This window comes from Etheostoma spectabile, chromosome 18 (genome assembly GCF_008692095.1).
Source record: "Etheostoma spectabile isolate EspeVRDwgs_2016 chromosome 18, UIUC_Espe_1.0, whole genome shotgun sequence".
NCBI classification, from domain to species: Eukaryota; Metazoa; Chordata; class Actinopteri; order Perciformes; family Percidae; genus Etheostoma; species Etheostoma spectabile.
Window position 1 is genome coordinate 24690255 of NC_045750.1, and position 21217 is coordinate 24711471.

The window sequence follows — 21217 nt, forward strand, 5'->3', positions numbered from 1 at the left end:
TCTATCTCCATATAGGTCATTTCATATATCGATTTTTATTTATATCACAATATAGCATTTTTACTGGTAATTAAATAAATAGTCTATAGGAAACAGCAACCACATGATAAATCATATTTCTGTATATTCCTGTGTGGTAATTGTTGCCGTAACCCAGTTCTATCAGTTTTTCAACATAATTTTTCCATAACACTTTGGTTATTTTCAAAATGACAGTTAACTTTTGGTTTCACATGGGACACAAAACAGGTCTTCTGTGTAAACGTACGGTGTTTGTTAAATATATGACTACAATACCCACAGTGCCCCAGCAAATTAGCCTGAGACAGGTGTGGACAATTAGAAGCTGAAGTCACGAGAGAGAGACAGTCTACCGTCGGAACGGCAGCCGATAATGTGAGTTTGTTAACAATTGTAATTAATTGTTGTAATTGTTGTCCAATTTGTTTTGTTGAATGTGTGTTGAAAAAAAACAACCATTGTTGATTTTTATTAACCACACGAGCCAAACGACATCAAGTTAACCTCACGAGCCAAGTGGGTAGCTAAAGCTAGCCAAATAGCTTGAAAGGAAACGACATGGAAATGTCTATAGGTATCTTCAAGGCTATAAAGTTGCTTTTAGAAACCATTTATAAGGAAGCCATGACAATAGAGTTGCGTGATAATACATGCGGGCTCAATTTAATTTCCTTTTGATCGAGTTTTTTGTCTCTGTGGGTTGAACGTAGACTGCTAATATTCAGGGTTGACCGGTAAGTAGCAGTTAGCCTAGCTAACTGGCCCATTTTCCAGTTCTCTTTTAATAGGTGTTGACAGAATGTGAGAGCTTTAGTTTACACACAAATTTATTTTTCTGCATATGCTCGCATATTGAAAACATGGTTTACACAGCAAAATATATATAATATAACCCACTGTGACCCCATTGTTACATAGGACAGTGAAATACCTTAACATAAATTACCTTATCAACCAGTGATGGCTGCAGTGTAAATACAATAAGACAATATTTCTGTGACCCCTTTTTATTTATCAGAAACAGCAGTTTGACCTAAATAGAGAGACATGCATGCTTTTTATTTCATTTTATTACTCCACCTCTAGTTCGGCAAACTAGAAAGCTAGAAGTATTCATCAGCGACCTTTGTGCTGGGGGGCAGTTGCTCACTCTGTCGGCGCTGTGGCGTTTTGTTGTCCCCCAATCTGTTCTCAGATCTATGGCCGTTCCATGGGCAGAAGGGGACGTAGCGAACCCAAGATTGGGACGATAGGCAAGAGGTTATGCCAAAGGGAAGGTCATACACCTCTTCAGTCGACAAGGTGTAGCTTGAGTCCTCAAGATGTACTTTGTTCCAAGCTAAGAGGCCACGCTCACTTTTGGTCCCTGAGACAGTGGAATTAGACTATTAGTCCACATCGTCTTTACACACACATACATTCACATGCATTGACTGCTGTGTGATTACCAGCCTTCCACTTCAGCCTACCAGGAATTGTGTTATCTAGGAAGAAGCCAAGAAACCCTCCCACGAACATGTGTGTGGTCAACAATATGCGCAACACTTGGTCTACCTCTTTAACACCTGAGTCACACACCAAGGGCAAAAAAAAATTAGTGCAATACAGTGAAAATACTTTCCAATTGATGTGCAGCAACTGCTGTTCTTATCAAGTTAAAAGACTGAATGTAAGCTGTTAAAGTAATGTCATATTCAGTGTACCTGTTTCTAAGAAATCGGGATTCTTCAATATCCAATTTGGAATAACGAGTGCAGAAAACATGGAAAAACCAAAAACAAATATATTCCTGGAGGAATTCATGTCTGTGGACTGTAAATGAGATGTCAGCGATAAAAGAATACAATAGTAGAATACTAGCAAAGCATTTGGAAACTATTTGGCTGAATATCAAATCATGTGTTACCTGCAAATTAGAAATTCCTGCTGCAGTTATGACTCCAAACATGATGAGGAACATCCCTCCGACCACGGGGGTGGGAATGGTGGTGAAGATGGCTCCAATTTTACCCAGCATCCCAATCAAAATCATGAAAACTCCACTCAGAAGAATCACCGTTCGGCTACCTACCTGTTCCACGGTGAAAGTAGTTTGAAATATGAGAGTTTTGCTTAATCTTCTTAATCAGCCTAGTTATGAAATCATGCTGTTTTTAAATGAAGGTTAAACTACAATGTTGACATCACTTTTGTATCTCACCTTGGTGATACCCAGGGCAGCCACATTCTCACTAAATGAGGTAGTGCCGTTGCCTGTGCCAAAGGCCCCTGCCAACAAACTGCCGAGCCCTTCAACACCAATGCCCCGGCTGATGGCGTGCTTGGGAGGGGGAGGCGCCCCTGACAGCCTGGCACATGCATGGTAGTCCCCCACAGACTCTGCCATGGAGCATATTATTCCAGCCATCGTGCCAAAAACACCTGCCAGGCTTACAGTTGGCATGCCCCACTGACCTGAATGAGGAGTCAAAATGGCGATTATTGGATAGTTTCAGCAATGTTGTAAACATGTGATTCTACACCCACCATACTCATTGCTTTCCCTTTTTGTGGACTTACCAGGATAAGGAAATGTGAACCAGGAAGCCTTGTTCAACACATCTCCCTTCACATCAGTGCGAGCCAGGTGGCCATATTGGGCTGGATCCGATGGTAGGACATCATAGATAGTGAGGAGGTGGCAGACTAACCATGAGACCGAAATGCCTAGCAGAATCTAATACATATCTAATATTAGTGTCAGTATTTCCAAGCAACCATAAAATAATAACAAATATGCCATCAATAATGTAGTATAATAGTCTTACTGAACATACAGGCATTATTTGGAAGATATAGAACTTTGAGGTGTGTAGTTTCTTGGCTTTGCTGTATGCAGGAACAAGGATTGGTATGCGGCGGAGGTACTGGGAGAACAAGATGATCAGCACTGTGGTCCTGTGTTTGTGTGTGTATATAAGAACTGTCATTAGCAGGATGATGCAAAAGTATAGACTGATATTATACTTGAAACAGGCAAGGGATGACACCATCTTTACTGAAGGAAAATTAGTGAAAACAGCATCCTTTTAGAGTAACCGGGCAAATAATAATTCACAGTGGCAAGCGCTTACATACATAGCAGAGATGCCCCAGTGGCTGCCAACCTTGTCTCCAGCTGAATCGTACAGTGACAGGCCTATGAGAGAGACTGTGGGGGCAATGGTTAATGGGCCAATGAAGCGCATGAGGAAACCGATGAGCCCAGAGAAGCCGACCAGTATCTGGAGGACAGAGGACACCATGATAGAGCCCTGCAGCTGTGGACAGGAACACAATAACATCACTACTCTCTCTTTGGTTTAGTGACTCTAACACCAATAGGACTGGTTACTTCCCGGAGCAGAAGCTACAAGAATTCACTGAATTAATAATTAGCTCCACAGAAGGGCTTCCTTTGCGTGTTTGTTGGGTTTTTATCAATTCTGTGGATCCACGGTGTGTAAGCTCACTGTTCTTATACGGGTCTGCCACACTTCTATAAAGAGAGGTGAGGACGTGTTGACCAGACTGGCGTTCTGGGTCCAAGCTGGGCACTTCCATTCCGGCATGGACAACATGGCCATGGCAGGGGTCACCAAAGCAAATGTACCCCCCTGCAGAATGGGAAGCCTACAGGTGTGATAGAAACAAACAATTCTGTCACATAAAAATACAAATTATTTATGGTGGTGTTGATGATTTTTATTTTTATTAGGCCTACTACTAAATCTAGTTTTGAAGTTATTGTTAGCCAAAATGATGTCAAACAACATGCCTAACAATAGGTGTGACTATTTGTACAAGGTAACAAGACTAGTCTACAGCCACACTACAAGCTCAGTAAGACTCATAGACTGTACTAAATGCTAATGTCAGCATGCTAACATGCTCACAATGAAAAGGTTAACATGCTGATGTTTAACAGATAGCTTTAATGATATGTGCGCCATCTTAGTTTACATGCTAACATTTGCAAATTAACAGTTGAAGCTCATGGGAATGTCAACAGTTTTGCAGGTTTTTGGTAAAAATGAACACTTACATACTGTATTAGCTATTATAATTAACATGTTAACAACCACTCAAGTGTTTCTATGCACCAGACAAATGCAAGCCTGTGTTCACTCTCCCACTAGCTATTTTAGGTCTATAGCCGTTACTATTATGTCTTCACCAGCTAACTGCTTAGTGTGTCTCTCATTTTTAGTGCTGGGTAGGTAGCATACACCCTTTTTTGTGTTTTTTTTGCAGATAACCGCTGCTGCTTGAAATTGGTTTGATGAGAGTAGTGAGACTAAACCCAAAAGAAACTATGGGGGGATGAAGCTAATTCACTGTTAGCTCTGTTGCCCATACTTAATCAATGACATAAATACACCGACTTGTGGAACTTTAAGACTGTGACTAATTTAAGTGTTAAAGTAAAAAAACTTTCCCAGGGTCTCAAGTTCATCTCAACTATCTTGCCAATCATTTGTTACAGGATGATGAGTGGTGCAATGAACTAGCACCATCACTCTGACCTTACACCGAAGGTTACTTGCAGCACAGTGATCAGGCCCGAGGTGAAGAAAATGGTGTTGATGAGACAACTCTGGGTCAGGCTGTCGTGCTGCAGACACAGCCCCTCCGAGAGAATGAGGGGGATGGAGACGATACCACCAAAAGCTGTCAGGTAATGCTGCACAGGGGAGGAACCGTGATGACAATGATTAAATGACGGTATTGATGACATCCTTTCAAAAACCAGCACGTCAATTTCTGTCTCTGGGTTAATAAAACAATGCATCGTCTCCATTTAGAGTAATTGACAGCTACAATATGTAGTTAAAGTTAAAGGCCTAAAAACTGACCAGTCCCAGTAGTGCACCTGGTTTCACAACTATGCAATAATCAATTGTTATCAATGTTAACAACTGACAATGTCACCAATTTAAACGGCCACTAGTCTTTATGCACGACTGCCCACTTTGGGGATCTCCCGGTGCTGCTGGAAATACCGCCGCATGTCGCTCTTTTCGGCCGGATGTCCGTCACCTTCCGCTTTCTTTGTGTTTTAATTTTAAACAGCTGGCTAGACTATCTGTCAAATCTGAGTTTTCTGTCACACGATTAAAACTACTTTTGAACAAGCACGTTCCACCAAAACAAGTTCCTTCCCTCGGCTTTTTTGCATCGGCACCGTGGCTCTGTCCGGCGCTTAGCTCCGCCCAAGACGATTGTGATTGGTTAAAATAAATGCCAATAAACCAGAGCTTGTTTTTCTCCCATTCCAGAATGCTGTGTGGGCTAGCCAGAACCACCTCCACCATCACTTTGGAATTCAACCTAGTACACTGCTGTCTCTGGTTAGTTTTCTGGCCTGTTCCTTTAACTGTACACCTACCTATAAAGATGTGATAAAACATTTTAGGATGCTACTTTATATTACCCCAATAACGATGTGGGTTCACCAGCCACAACAACCGAAAATATTTACAACACATCCATAGAACTTTAAAGTCCTTTTCACACCCACCTGTATGGCCAGAAAAGTGCAAAGGTACCAGGGTGGAACATCAGTCACACCATAGGTTGGTTTATTTGTGTCTTCCTCTTCCTCCTTCTCTCTGTTCTTTCCTCTTTGTTGATCAATGACATCCATCTGCAGCACCAACATTTTTTTTTAAACATTCTGGATTTTGTGTAGTGTAACTGAAGGACATTTCAGGTAGATAGACATCTTAACAACATATAGACTTCCATCTGGTTATGTCTGTCATTTCTATTTTTGTTTCTGTATAATGAATTTGAAAGTACGAAACTTTATGACTCTAATCATAACTACATAGTGCTGTGTGGGCCCTGCGTAAAGGCTGTGTGAGGTTAGATAAAAGTGTCAGAAAAAGTTGCAGAACTTTTAGAAACTTCCAGCATAAGTTACTCCCACTAGTCTGAGCTCGTAGCTGATATAATTAGAACTATGAAGTGCAATCTTTTACTCTTTAACAAGATAAGATAACAAGATATATCAAAAGCAGTTTTTCTCCTGAATGTTTACGGTGCTTGGTGATAATGACTGTGTTGACAAAGACTACTTAAAATGCCAGCACACGATATATTTATAAGTCATTGTACTCACATCAAATGCAAGATTGTCAAGTCCACAGCTTTCCTTCCCTGCAGCCATTGCAACTCCACTATAAGATAAAAACTGACTTCTGGAGGTGGAGTTCTTCTCAGAAGAGGTGAATTGGAAAATAAGGGAACCAGGAAGACCACATTTAGTTTGTCATCTTTTTAGAGCTGGTAGCGTGTATTCATCTCAGGACAAAGTTCAGCTCACTGATCATTTAGTCACATATTATGTTATTAGAGTTAGATACATTTGTTATCTGTGGAATCTGGGAGGGGCATCTTTTTGTCATGGTCATTTAGTTATCATAAAAGTTAGTTCTTATTCTTCCTGACTGTCACAGCCAGTGCTTAACACTGGTTTTATCCATCTTGCGCACGTGCATGTATATTACCAAAGTCACGTGACCAGGGGTCCGTTTCAGGATCAAGGTTTAATGAGTCTAACCCTGAACTCTGAGTTGGTTTACCCTTACATGGGAAACTCTGAGTTTTTGATTCCAGAATAGCTGATTTGAGTTGGTTCAATCAACTCTGAGCAGGTTGACTCAGAGTTAAGCTGTGTTGTATTATCCTCAACAATCTGACTCGGACCTTGGTGTCCACAAGGCTTGTCCGGGTTCCGAGCTCCGAAATCTGAGGAAAGGGGGCGTGTTGGTGCGTGTTGCTAGGCAACGTCTGGCTTTCTAGTCGGAACTCCGACTCTGATAAAACTGGTCGGTGGAAATACTTCTGCACACATACGGCGAGGTTGAATGTGTATTTAGTTAAAAAGCTCTAATATTTTTTTCAGTTGCCATTTGTCTGATTTTTAAAGGCTTATTCTGTACAAACCATGTTGTGTGGCTGATAGTTACGTTTAGAAGTCAGAGAGACTTGTACAAGCTGAAATATGGGTCTGATAACATATTATTAAGTCGGAATCGGACCACAGTGTCTCTGTCTGTTCAGCCTGAAGGCTTCTGGAACCGGCTGGAAACTGTCCAACTTAGGATCTTTGTCACTGCCCCTGGTCTGCTGCCGCCTGCTCTCATCCACTTTACAGGCGAGGCGCAGTTCATCTGGAACGAGCCTATTATCAGCACCCCAGAGGGTCTGGATGATACTGTGATAGAGGAACTTTTGGTTGGCAAATAAGGTTTCAGCACCCTTGGGTAACCTACAACCATTTGTTAAAAATGCTGCAAATAAAGAACTGTAACTACGATTCTGAGCCACATTCTTTACATACATGGTTCTGAGTTAAAACTAGGCTGTAGCTCCCCCCAGTGTTAATTCATGTCATATACCATGTCATAGATAGAAAAGAGGGAAAAAACATTGCAGTATAAATAAATGAAAGTAAATCACACTTTTTCCAGAAAATGTGTTCTTACAGTGCAGCTCTTTTATAATAATCCTACATATATGGAAACAAAGTGTCAAGTCTTTTGGTGAATCAGGGATTACTGAGTCCCTCTTGGTTTTGATAGGGCAGACACTGCAAAGTATTAATTAATACAATGAGAATGATAAGACTTTATATTTTAGGATGAGCTGTTCCTTAAAGTAGGCTGGCTTCACTTCTTGTCTGACTTTAATGAACACCAGTGGGACCCTGCTATGATGAGGCAGAATTATCCATCTGACCTCCCGGGCACCCAGCAGCGCTCGCATTACAGAGTCACAACCTGCTAAGCTCTCTCTCTCTCTCTCTCTCTCTCTCTCTCTCTCTCTCTCTCTCTCTCTCTCTCTCTCTCTCTCTCTCTCTCTCTCTCTCTCTCTCTCTCTCTCTCTCTCTCTCTCTCTCTCTCTCTCTCTCTACAAATACGATAGACATACTGTATATCATCCTCCAGCCTTATATGAAGATGTATATAACTAAGAATGGAGAAAAGCAAAAGCCAAAAATGGCGTATGACAAAAAAAATCACGCACATCTGTAAGAAATGTTCCCTTTTATAAATCAGATTACCTAAAATGTGCGTACGTGAATCGGCCTCTTATCCCGCCCTGTACACACCCATTTTAAACCTTAGTCAATGCAAAGTATGTTAATGACCCTGGCTGATAAGTATGTTAATGCAGTTAAGGCAGTTCTAGCGGAGAAAAAGCAAAAAAAACTCTCCGATGCTCTGGAATTGCTGCAAATCGAATTATAATTTCAGTCTGTTCTGACACAGTGTAAACCTGACTACACAGGAATTACGGCACTCAGGGACAGCTTTGGTATATACCAGACCTACAGGTATATAAGGTGTAACCTGAACTATATTAAATCCAAACAAGTCCTAGTGATCAAGTTGAAGATTATAATCTTAATATAAAACACTTGCTGTAAACAACCGGTTGCCCCCTACAGTTGCAAGGACCTGTAATTGGACCGGCATGGCATGATTCCGGTGCGTTGCCCTCTCTACCGGACCCAATTCAGTCCCTAGATTCAAGAGTGCAGCTTTACGGAATTTAAATCGTCATATTAGCCAGTCATCGTCATGGTCCCTGATGTCTCTTTCTCTCCTGATTCTTCCATTGGGGGTTGGTCCTCCAGCAGTGCCATCATGCAGCATTACGCACGGGGGGGTCAAGGCAGTATTTTGTGATTGTTACTATATCCCCCCCACCCAGACATACACTTTAAAGACAAAAGTGTAAAAGGCAAACACACTTTTCTTCATGCAGGTTAACAGTATTAAAGTTCGGTCTGATAACGAGAACTTTAAGTGTAGTTATTATGACTGTATTTTCAGACATTTAGTTCTTTCCACTGTGTTCTGCCGTTATCTAATGGTAGGGTATTTGATGCTATCATGTATTCCATGGAGTTGGGCCATTCACTCAGTACAAACACAAATAACACTGCTGGATTTATCTTCATGATAACGTAAAGGACATGGAGAGAAAACTTATGCAAGGCATCAATACTTGAAAATATTAAGAGCAATCATTATTCCATCTGCATCGCCAATTCCCATTGTCTCCAAAATGTGCATACACATGGATCAGAGTATGCGTGGAGGACCGCACATTCTCCAGTCTAGTTCATTTATTTTTTTTAAATCACAACCATTGCGTGGGAAGTGGCATACGCGCATTTTCAGCCCCGTTTTGTGCGTACGCCATGTCTAAAAATTAGACCCCAGATTTTTATGGCTCACTAAAGGAGCCCAAGGCTTAACCTGCTTTTATTTTAATAATTGACCATAGTCTTCCTCACACATTGGCTGTGCGAGTGCATAACACCAAGTTTCCTGCAGCACATTGCCAGAACCTTTTGTACTTTTGTAGGAACCTATCATTCAACCAGCATGTGTACAAAAACATGTCATGTTATTTTCTTAAATGAAACAAGTTACTGGGGAACAGTTATGGATACCTCCTTCTTATTGATGTATTTGCTTTACATCATGATGTTCTCCTTTTTGAAGCTTAAATCTATTTTCTAAGAATAGAAAAATATCCACTGTTGAAATCCCAGGGAAGTAATGTGAAGCCACTACATATGCAGTTCACATAATCAGTCAAATAAGTAAATGTGTGTACAGTAAATGAGATCAGTGGAAATATGACTTGTGTGTGCATTTATTGGATATTTTATTTATTTATACCCTGAGCAGTCTCACATTTGCCTGCAGTGTGATCCCCATACGCAATCTCTCTCACTCTTTCTCTCCTTCATTCTTTCTGCTTGATTCTCGCCTCTTTTTCTTAACTCCATTTGGGGTTATATGTATGTCCAAAAGATAAACTTCTCATTTGAAAGCTTTCAAGAGCTTACAATAGATCTTATAAAGTGCCTGAAAGCTCAGGAGGACTGATGAGCTAATGTGGATTTCAAAACAGAGGAAATAAAAGCTATTCCTCATGGCTGAAGTGTCACAGACAGAAAAAGAATGTGATACTGGCAAATTTAAAGCCTTCCCTGATGAGCAGAGAATCGCTAAGTTATCATTATCATATCCCATTGAAATTCAGATTGCTGGCACAATGTTAAATAAAATCCAATTGTGAATCACTACGCAAGATCTCTTTCAAGAACACCAACTTAGAAAATGTAATATTCTATGTGTTCTCAGCAAGCTACAAAAAGACGTTTTTTTAAAGAAAAGTTTTTAAAGTGCAAATTACACATGCTGTTGTGCCATCCTGAAATAACAGAGGGTGCAGCCAGCCATTGATTAGTGGTCCAAAATGGGCCTCGGGGAAAACTGATGGCTCCACAGATCAACGCATTACACCATATCCCACCGGCCTGTCATAGTTGGTAAGGCAGAGGAAATGAATACGCAGAGAAAGAGATGAAGACATGGAGGGGAAAGAAAGATTGAGAAGATGTGTTATCTCTGTTTGCTTTTGCAGAAGGAAACACAATAACAGCTAGAGCGGTTGCTGCTGTGGTTTTTTAGGCAGCTGCCTAGATCAATGTGAAGATGTGTTATAATACATTTATCCACAGGCTAAATTTAATTTCCTTTTGAAAGGAGAATGAAGGATGCACTCTGTTTTTTAAGTCTTTTTGTTGACTGACTTTGAGGAAGAATTCTTTTGTTCCCTTTTTTTTTTAAGATTATTTTTCGAACATTATGGGCTTTTATTTGTATAGGACAGCTGAAGACATGAAAGGGGAAAGAGAGAGGGGGAATGACATGCAGCAAAGGGCCGCAGGTTGAGGAGTAAACCTCTATATATGGCCGTGTGCTCTACCAGGTGAACTCAATGGGGTAAGCAAGCGTCCTCTAAGCGTAGCTCCCATGGCGCCAATTTAATGCTACCAAGCACTCACCCGCCGTTAGCATCCCATTGACTGGCATTCATTTTGGCGCCACTTTGACAGCGAATAACTTTACATCTGAAGCATTTAAAAACTTTTAGTTGTTAGTTGTCCGTCTCTGCAAGATGATTGAGATTTCTCTTGCACAGCTACCATAAGACTTACAACTTTCAGACAGGTTGCTCACGTCACATCTACGTTGTCAAGCTCAGTTGGAGGCAGCGCAGTAACGCCTAGCCATCACCGGAAAAGAGCTTCTAATACTTACTGGTCTCCGTCTAGAACAACGGGATATGTTGGCCCATTACTTTAACTGTCTATGGGTAAATTACCCAGGCGCCCTGAAGAAGAATTCTTAGCAGGGGGAACATAGTAACACTTTAATCGTTTAGTAGTTCTCATTTAATTGGTGTTAACAGAAGGTGAGAGCTTCAGTTCACACCCAGTTATCTGCATTTCTCTCTTTATTCATAAATTAGACCACATTGTCTTTACTATGGCACACACACATTCACATTCATTGACTGCTGTTTGATTATCAACCTTCCACACACAGTAACCTTCACACAGTAAAAAGATGTCCCTTCCAACTGGGCAAAAAAATCATTCACCATGTCAGTGAGCGCTTACATACATAGCAGAGGTGCCCCAGTGGCTGCCAACCCTGTCAGTCTCTCTCATAAGCCTTTCACTGTACGATACAGTGGGGGCCATGGTTAATGGGCCAATGAAACGCTTGAGAGAAGCTGCCCAGTATCTGGAGGACAGAGGCCACCATGATAGAGCCCTGCAGCTGTGGACAGGAACACAATAACATCACCACTCTCTCTTTGGTTTAGTGACTCTAACACCAATATGACTGGTTACTTCCTGGAGCAGAAGCTACTGAATTAATCATTAGCTCCACAGAAGTGCTATTTTGCTTGTTTGTTGGCATTTTATCAATTCTGTGGATCCACAGTGTGAAAGCTCGCTGATCTCATGTGGTTCTGCCACACTTCTATAAAGAGAGGGGAGGACGTGTTGACCAGACTGGTGTTCTTAACTACTTTAATTATCACTTAATATTTATTCTAAAACATTTCTTTTGCAATGGTAAAATTACATTTAAGCATAATTTCATATATCCTTTTATAATAGGCATTTATTATTATTACAATGCTTTTCAGGTTGTCTGACTTTTAAAATCCCTTCCCTGTGTGGCATTTTTTTTCTCCAAGGAGAATACCGTGGCATCTGAAGGAGAAACTTGTTCAGTGTTCCGTTTTTATCAAAGCAAGTCCAGGGTCAAGAAGAGGCTCCAACTTGTCTGTAAGATTAGAATTATTTTCCAAAACACATCATTTTCTTCTCTTGGGAAACACGATACAAGACGTAAGACACTGTCACACTGTTACTGCGTTAACTCTGTGAAAACGGTCGTCCCGCTTGGTTATTCTCTGCAGGGAATAATTAAACCTTGACTTAGTTGTGCAGCTGTCTTTATTTTGTTTCAACAAAGTCTCACTCTCCAAAACAATTCCTCTCCTGCTGTACAGAAACTTCCACAACACTTTACAAAATCATTAATAGTTCAAACTTTATTTGATTTAACTCGTTCATTTTGTCACCATGACACAATCACTGGATAAATCCAATCCAATTCCAATCGTAAATCCAATTCCAATCGTATACTGTGTACTGCTTCAGTGATGTGTGGCATTGTGGTGCAAGTGATCGTATCGTTTCCTCACAACAAGAGGGTTTCCAGGTTTGAACCCACCCATTTGGGTAGAGTTTGCATATTCTCCCTATGTTACAGTCCAAAGACATGTACGTGCTGACTCAAAATTGCCCATAGTTGTGAATGTCTGTCTGTCTCTGTGTGTCAGCCCTGTGATGGGTGGGGAACGGGGGTTAACAGTAACACATTTCAAACTTAAAATGAGTTATTGGTTTTACATCCAAACACAGTAAGGATATTAACACATAAATCAGACACTACACAGGCAATTTAGTGATATCCCTGAAGTTGTGGTCTTACAATAAAATCCTGAGTCCTCTTCATCCGAGACGGAGTAAAAATGTGGTCGATTCTGAGACGAAAAATTGGTCTAGAGACCAATCTTAAGACCAAGACCGGTCTCAAGTACTACAACTCTGTTAACCTCCATTTCTTACTGCGTACTGTTTCCCTGGGGTGGTTCCTCCTTTCCGCTGGGCCTGGGATCTCCCAAGTAATTGGAGACATGTAGGTCACGTAATCAATGAGTAGCTCTGGTTCTTCTTTTGGGGTCTTTTTTCTTGTCTTGTTTCTGTGATTTATCAGAAACACCATTCTACTCTTATGAAGGCTAAAGACCTCCTGACTCTAGCTTCAATGTCCGTTCTTCTTGTCTGAACCCTTGCCCGCTGTATGTATCAGGATTAATCAAAACTTTGAAGTGCAATCCTCACAGACGTGTGGGAGGCTGACTGAGTTTAGAGAGAATACTTAAAATGCCATGAACTTTTGTCTAGTTCACTACTTTCCTTCCCCAAAGCCTTTGCAACTCCAGTATCAAAACTTGTTTTGGCTTCTTGAGGTGGAGTTCTTCTAAAAAGAGGTATATTGGAAAATAAAGCTAACTGCAGACCAACTCGTATGCGTGTTGCTCTCAGGACTGACCATTTAGTTACTCATTAAAATTAAGTAATTACTATGTTTTTAGAATAGTTGGATTTTGTGAGGGACATATACCTGTTACATGTTCACTTAGAAGTTCTTGTAGAAAAAGGACATTATTTAGATTTGGAAGACACATACAGCATATGGATGGATGGATGGATGGATATCTTTAGAGTTGGGAAAACTCTTCTCTGACACGGGCAGGCTGCTTACTTTTGGTGATTGAATCAATTCATGTTGATGAAAAAGAAAACTCTTAACCAAGAGTTTCTAGAGAACTGACAGTTTCAACTCAATGGTTTGTTTGATCACGGTTTACATTTAGCGCTTCCCTCAAACTTTTACAATCAGTTGACAGGACAAAATTGGGAAGATGGTTAGATAAAGAGATTTAGGCCTTCAAAGAGAGGATGTTGTCTTCACTCGGAGGGGAAGAGAATGTGGAGACTTGATATGATCTCTCTGTGTGGTGCTGATAAATGTGTCAAGGCAGGTGCAGCAAAGCATCTTGGAGATTTGTTGTGTGAAAAAACACACCCTGCAGTTTTATAATAGGATGTTAACAATTGTAGGACAGTAACATGTTCAAGTGCAGTGCTTATCCTCCTCGTCTTATCCCCCATTCTCACTGAGTTGAATTAATGACACCAGTAGAAACAGTTTCACAGGATTAAACCAGGTCAAACTCGCCCCAACATAAGGAGGAACTAATTGAAACAAGGCATGGCAGGCTAATCACATTCTTCTATAATAATTAAATGTGCTGGTTTATGTGTGCAGTTGGGCTCTGCACTTAAGGAGTCATTTATATTCTAAAGGACGCTCTTTGCAGAATACCAGTCTTTAATGTCATTGGCTGCAATATCGCACATCATTAACTCGCTGCTACATGTTCAGAGATAATGTCACTTTATCATTTTGTGACTTTTAAGGCACTTTCATTTTTCATGTTTTGCATTTAAAGAAGCAATTCAGCCAATTTATAGGGAGATAGTATTCTGGTTCGAGTTTCTTTCTTAGCTCTGCTCATTAGAACAAAGAAGTGTACTCCCTAATGATTTTGTGTGCAAATTGTACACGATAAAAAAATAATACTGCCACGCGTATGTGCATATATAACATACTGAGTGTCACTGTGCAGACAAATTGTGACAGGGAAAGGTGGGATGCAGAGTGTAAACACACACACAGGGGTTTGAAATCAGCAGAGAACATTCAGTCAGCAGATGTCGCAGCACATAAAAGTATTTGTTCATCCAGCAACAAGCCATTGTGTCTTAGTGGCGCCTGAGGGAACTAGTAGTAAAAGAAGAGAAATGTTCTCTGAAGCTCTTTGTGCATATTTAATCAACAACTTGCTGAAAGCGTAGTAAGTAAAGCTAAAAAGTAGCTCAAACATTCAAATGCAGATGAGTAAATGTGTAATGCTGGTCTGTCTCAGGTGAAGAAGCTCTCCAAAACAGGTTATAAAAGAGTGTGTGCATGTTTATGTTTGTGGCACTCAGCAATGCCTTGCTATCACGTCTCATATATGTCCACGGGAATGATAGCGAGCAGTGAGACATTTATGCCTCCCCTCAGACAAACCAGTAGAGACTGACTCTGCCTGAGGAGGATCTGCAAGTTTTACATAAACATGCACATGTTGCTAGCCCCAACTCTTCCAGCTGTGAAAAATCTGATTAATGGCTGAATGGTTCATACTTGTCTCCAAAGCAAGCAAGTGCCAGCACCAATCCATTCAAATAGGACATTGATGTTTACACGAGGGTGAGGGTCCTTGCAGAGAGGCAGGCTCAGTGCTATTGATTAAAGAAACATCCTCCCTAGAGTTTCATTACCGAAAGCAACATCCCTACTAAAGCCTGTTTTTCATTCTAATACATGTCCTGATTTTAGTTACTAATCTCTTACCATTTTTCTAAGTTTTTATCATTTCTCCCTGTATGTACAAGTAAAAAACGCACACCTAAAAAAGCCAGCACGCCTGAAACATGATTTCTGAATTGATAACATTTGGGTATACACAAATGGAAATGTAGCATCAGCTAAACAGGCAGTGTCACTCGAGTGTCTTGAATATTTAGCGATCAATTTGCACAACAAACACAAAAAGCATGTTTGTTCCCTTGTTGAATAAGCAGAACAAGAGTGACAGATGTCTACTTGGAGTTGATCCAGTTACTGTGGTCAGACTCGGAGCAAATAAGGTCCCCCGAAAGAGATGTAAGCGCGAGAGGCATGAAAATCACATTAAATACGATTTGCTATTTAAAACCTGGACAAAGGTTACCTTTCAAACCAGAAGGCGTCATTGAATGTGACTGAGAAGTTGCCTTTGAGGCTCGGTCTAAGGTCAGTCTAAACACCTATGTCACAACGTCTTAACCTTTGAACCTGAAGAAGAATTTAAATAAAAGTAATCCACTTTCTCCATCCATACCACTCTGTTACCCCCCTTGTAAACAATGTTTAACATCACTGTCAGTTTAGCTGAAGAGCTGAAGGTCATAGCAGGGAAGATGCTGCAAGACAGCATCAATCATCTTTAATACCATGTCAATATGAGAGACTTTGACTATTCAGGTGTTATATCACTCTGTATATTGTATGCTAGGCAGCGTTGATACTGCCATAAATCCTTTTGTAACCAATGCATATAAACTGTATGCATGTTTGGTTTTTTTTAAATTACGCTTTGCTGCATGTAAAACAATTTAATCCCATACAGTATTGTGAGATTTTCTTCTAACCTGGGCAGTCAGCCTATTTAGATAAAGTCGTTCCTGCAGGTAATTTGGTGGTAAATGGTTTTAAGGACTTGGTCCATATTTGTGGCCTAATTACGCAACGCTATGTCTTAGGTGCCTTTTTCTCTGTGGCAAAAAATGGGAAAAAGTCTGCGCTAATGTGAGATTTAAGGAAGCTCTTTGAAAACAGCGTCTCAAACCCGAGTAGATACAAGCCTGCCTGTGCAGCCAGAAAGTAGCCTTAAAAATGTGCCTTTTTGATTTATCGGAAATCTACCTGGGTTTCCAAAAAAGTTCATCTCTGCCATTTTTTGCAGTTCCTATGAAGAACAGACTAAGAAACTGAAGACGGTTTCTCTGTAGTGAGCTCTTTCATGTGACATATTGAAGTCAAATTGTCACATTGCTACTAAGACAGCTGCAGTAAGGCGGCACAAACAAAACGCTTACTAACATACTAAAGGAAAAGAGGACAAAAGATTTAAAGACTTGCATCCTTATGTTTTCTCTTATAACAAAAGTGTTGCTTCCTTGGGTTTGTAGTTTGTGGCGATTTATCCTTGTACGAATACATGCACCTGCCATCACAATGCAAAAAAACAATATATCACATAGCATCAATAGAAAATGATTATAGTATTAGAATGTAATTGTCAGCTCGGCCTCAGACATTAATATACTGTTCAACGGCCCCTGTGGAAAGTAGGTATTGATCTCTTCTTCACAACTTGCGCATTTTGTGTAAGAGGGTTAGTTACATTAATACGTCAAAAATCATACTGAAGATGAACACCAGGAGCTAAAGAGGGGTAGGTAGTGTTGTGTGTGTGTGTGTGTGTGTGTGTGTGTGTGTGTGTGTGTGTGTGTGTGTGTGTCAATTGACATTAAATTAAAATAAATTTAGAGGCTTTTTAATAAAATGGTTACCATTGATACATTGTAGCACTTAAAACCCCTAAAACGTATTTTCACAATTGGCTTCCTATTGTGAGAAATTAGATCCTACATCAAGGCACAATTTTCTGCCAAAGTTTTGATTTTCACATCATTTCTCATCATTTTCTGTATTTGTTGTGAAGGCCGTGAAGCTCGTGAATATATAAAGAGATTGATGCTGTGTCCCTGCACAGCTAACAAACCTTCATACAGTAAGATGTATTGAGATGTAATGTACGGTCAAAAAATAAATGCACAGTAAATCACCTTTTGCTCTATAATTATAAGCTTGTGCCTATATATATCTAAATATATTATACTTGTATTCACATAAACCTGTAGTGTATCATCCGTACCTGAGGGACTTGTTCAGTGTTTCTACAGCTTATTGTATACAATAAGTTGCATACAAAAAAATGCTATCACAGTGAAAAGTTAGACAATGCAAGTCAAGGATTATCAAGAAAAAAATAGAGAAAACATGGCAGCACTTTTAACACAAGATAACAATACAACTCTTATACTTAGTAAGTAATGTTTAATTAATGCATGAGTTAATGCAGGGTATTTTGTTGACTCCAGTTGCTCACCATTAACATCAAGTCCCTATGACTTCATGTGATAAGAACACAATTAACAGATCATTAAGGAGCGGTAACTCAGTTGCCTGAATTGCGACAGATTTCGCTGGATTACAGTTACATCTAAGTTCAATTCGGGAGCATGCATTTGCTCGGCCTCTCTGGAGGCAGAACAGTACCTATAGTCATAGAAATGGGAAGCTGTTATGGTATATGATTTGTACCCTTATTATTAGGTGTGACCAATTTTAGAGTAACTAAAATTAAAATCTACTAAAAGTCAAAATCTACGTTGACATCACCATACTAGTAACTTGATACAAAAACAGCCTAAAATGAACACAACAAACAATTAAATGAAAACTTATGACCAGAAATAGATTAAAATCACAAAAACAATCATGCAACTATAGCAACCCCTGTGCATAGTGATTTAATATGAATAAAAATCACACCCTTTAGAGGGCATTGTTTTCCATTAATTTGAAAATGAACAATAATCAATTAACCCTCCTCTTCTTGTTAACCATTAAAAAAACACATCGCTTTTTTTTTACATTTATGTCACTTTTTTACTGTTGTGGGTGCTTTTGTTTTGATGTTTTTTCCAACATGACATTTTTAATGCTGAAATTTTCAACGCTTACTTTGAAGGACCATTTTTTGTGATTAAAAAAAAAAAAAAAAAAGGGGTCAAATTTAACCCAAGGACAACATTAGGGGTTCAAAATGTCTATCTGAAATATGGGGTTTCTTTTTAACAAAATTACCACAAAATTTAACTCAAATATTAGGTATAATTCTATATAAATGAGGGTTATTGACCATGCATCCAAAAAGTGGTGTAAAACTAGTGGGAAAGGGGTGTTAGTGAAAACTAAAAAATAAAGTCTGAAAAAAGGAAAAAAATGACAAATTTTGTCAGTTTTTGACCCGAGAGGACAACACGAGGGTTAAAGTAAAGTGAATTAACCTCCAGAATTACAGTAAGTGTCAAACTCTCATGTTCTTTAGGCTGAGACATTTTCCAACTGCGCTCACTGTGCCGAGCAGTGTGACTCATTGTCCTAACTCTGACTTTCATTAGCACATTTCAGTGAGCAGCTAACGGCATTAAAAATGAGCCGGTCCTGCAGTACCGTAAGCGCTGCTGGTGTTACAGAAGTAGGGGAAATGGGTATAACCAAATAGGATGTAGTCGGACCCAGATAGCTCAGTTGGTAGAGCGGGTGCCCATGTATAGAGGTTTACTCCTCGACGCAGCCGGCCCGGGTTCGAATCCGGCCTGCGGCCCTTTGCTGCATGTCACTCCCCCTCTCTCTCCCCTTTCGTATCTTCATCTGTCCTGTCAGATTAAAGGCTTAAAAATGCCCAAAAAATAATCTTAAAAAAAAAAAAAATAGGATGTAGTCATAAAAATGCTGACCCTTGACTACTTAACCCTCATGTTGTCCTCTGGTCAAATTGAGTCGTTTTCCTACATCAATGTTCTTTTTAAATACCCAGAATAACATGATTGATTCCACACAACGCTCTTTGGCAAGTACAAATCTCTACTTTCATTCATTTTGGGGTGTCTTATTCAATTTTATAGCATTTGAAAAATGAATTGAAGTGGTTTTGAAAGTTGACATATTCCAGTCTGTGATTATCATCAACATTCATTCCTTTAATTTTAGTCTAAATAATTCCTAACTTCTGCTTTTCTAACTCAAACATTAGGTATAATTTGCAAAAAAAAGCGGTTTATTGACCATAAATTCCAAAAATAACTTTAAAACTGAAGTTAATAAGTTAGTGTTAAGTAGTGTTGAAAACGTCAAAAAAAGTGAGAAACATTGAAACAAAATGTCAAGTGTTGAAAAAAGGGACAAAAACGTAGGAAAAAGTTACAAACATTGATAAAAAGCGTTGTGATTTTCTGTTTTGATGGGAAGACAACACAAGGGTTAAATCAAACACGTTATTTTTCTTAAGTTGCACCAAAGAACGTACCTTCCATATCCTCTTTTAATGTTAACTTGTCATGCATTTACCCCAAGAGCTGCAGTTAGCACACACAGCTGCCCAAGCAGCAAATGTAACTGGCTTAAGGGCCAATATTCTTCCAACAACAATAACCTTTTTCGAGTTGTCACAACATTCATAAAGAGTGGCCTGCTCTGCCCTATTCATAATTTATTCCCATTTATTCTTCCTCACTACTCATAATTATTTTCTCCCCATAGACCTCATTAAATCTTCACCTTTCCTCATATTACTGAAAGGAAACTATTTTACTTACTTAATTATTCTGCATTAAAGGAAATGAAAGAATACTCATGGGTTCATACACACAGGGACACCACAAGTACTCACTCGACACATTTAAAAAGAGTTCTAATTTACGACAATTTACAACAGAAAGACGAGATAGGAGGTAAATGAAGGAGATCTGGTAATTAAGTAATACACGTTATAATTTGCCCTCACTCGCTTGTCTGGTGACGAGGATCATTCAAATCTTATTACACAGTAAATCAGAGCTAAATCCTCTTTATGAGCCATTTCAATTACGTGCAGGTCTTTTGGGTCCTATAGAGTGCTGTGTCAAGAGAGCACCTTGCTGCTACAATAGGGATGCTAATAAAGTTAAAGTTTGGCATGTTAGAGTACAAGCCCTCCATCATCCTGTGTGGTGAATGTTTTGCTGATTTATCTGAAAATGTTTGGGAATATGGTGCACTAAAACACATATTTACTGACATGACAAAGATGTTAAGGTGGTGCATTTAGTTTTGTATTTAAATTTTGCCCAACAGACACCAGGTAACATGCTCAGACTGCCTCTGTGGTAGTACCTGGTCCACCCCATCTTCCAGGACTACAATTACCAGCATCGCGGGTAATTACAAAGTTTGTTTTACTTTTTATTTCTGTTTTATTATCCATTTACAGTGGCTTGCATAGGTTAACACACCCATGCTAAAGTTATAAAAAGGAAGGAGGAATAAAAAATATCTTTTGGAAATTGATCTTAATGCCTCAATTGGAAACATTTAGGAAAATCCAACCTTTTATAGACACAAATACCAATAATACCCATCACAATACATAGATATTGGCAAGGTGTTATTTCAGTTATTCAGTATTTGCATTGAGAGATGATCTTATTTAAAGTTCTCCATGCGTATGTCTATGTTTTTGGAAAAAAAGAGGAACGATTAAAAGTCTGCGCTCAGCTTCAAACAACAATTTTAAAAACAACAGACAAAGCCAGAAATCTTGGTGTAATCATGGACTCAGACCTGAACTTTAACAGCCACATTAAGACAATTACAAAGTCAGCCTACTATCACCTTAAGAATATATCAAGGGTTAAAGGACTTATGTGTCAACAGGACTTGGAAAAACTGGT

At 39.5% G+C, this 21217-nt stretch overlaps 1 protein-coding gene and 1 long non-coding RNA gene across 3 annotated transcripts; one reads left to right on the plus strand and one right to left on the minus strand.

The window, feature by feature from the left end:
- The first annotated feature begins 314 nt into the window (after window positions 1-314).
- On the plus strand, window positions 315-20703 carry LOC116706315 (uncharacterized). 2 transcript variants are annotated; one of them, XR_004336202.1, is made up of 3 exons: window positions 315-396; window positions 4526-4717; window positions 20622-20703. It is a non-coding gene; the product is annotated as an uncharacterized LOC116706315 (long non-coding RNA). The 2 variants fall into 2 exon arrangements; XR_004336201.1 differs by lacking the exon at window positions 20622-20703 and adding an exon at window positions 5319-5552.
- LOC116706311 (solute carrier family 23 member 1) lies at window positions 871-6288 on the minus strand. Its single transcript, XM_032543064.1, has 12 exons — window positions 6164-6288; window positions 5561-5686; window positions 4566-4723; window positions 3513-3672; window positions 3139-3320; window positions 2838-2958; window positions 2581-2737; window positions 2222-2475; window positions 1928-2092; window positions 1725-1833; window positions 1491-1586; window positions 871-1387 (listed from the first exon to the last, which is right to left on the minus strand). Exons 1-12 carry the CDS (start codon window positions 6209-6211, stop codon window positions 1125-1127), a joined length of 1839 nt encoding a protein of 612 aa, XP_032398955.1. The 5' UTR covers window positions 6212-6288; the 3' UTR covers window positions 871-1124.
- Window positions 20704-21217: the final 514 nt, after the last annotated feature.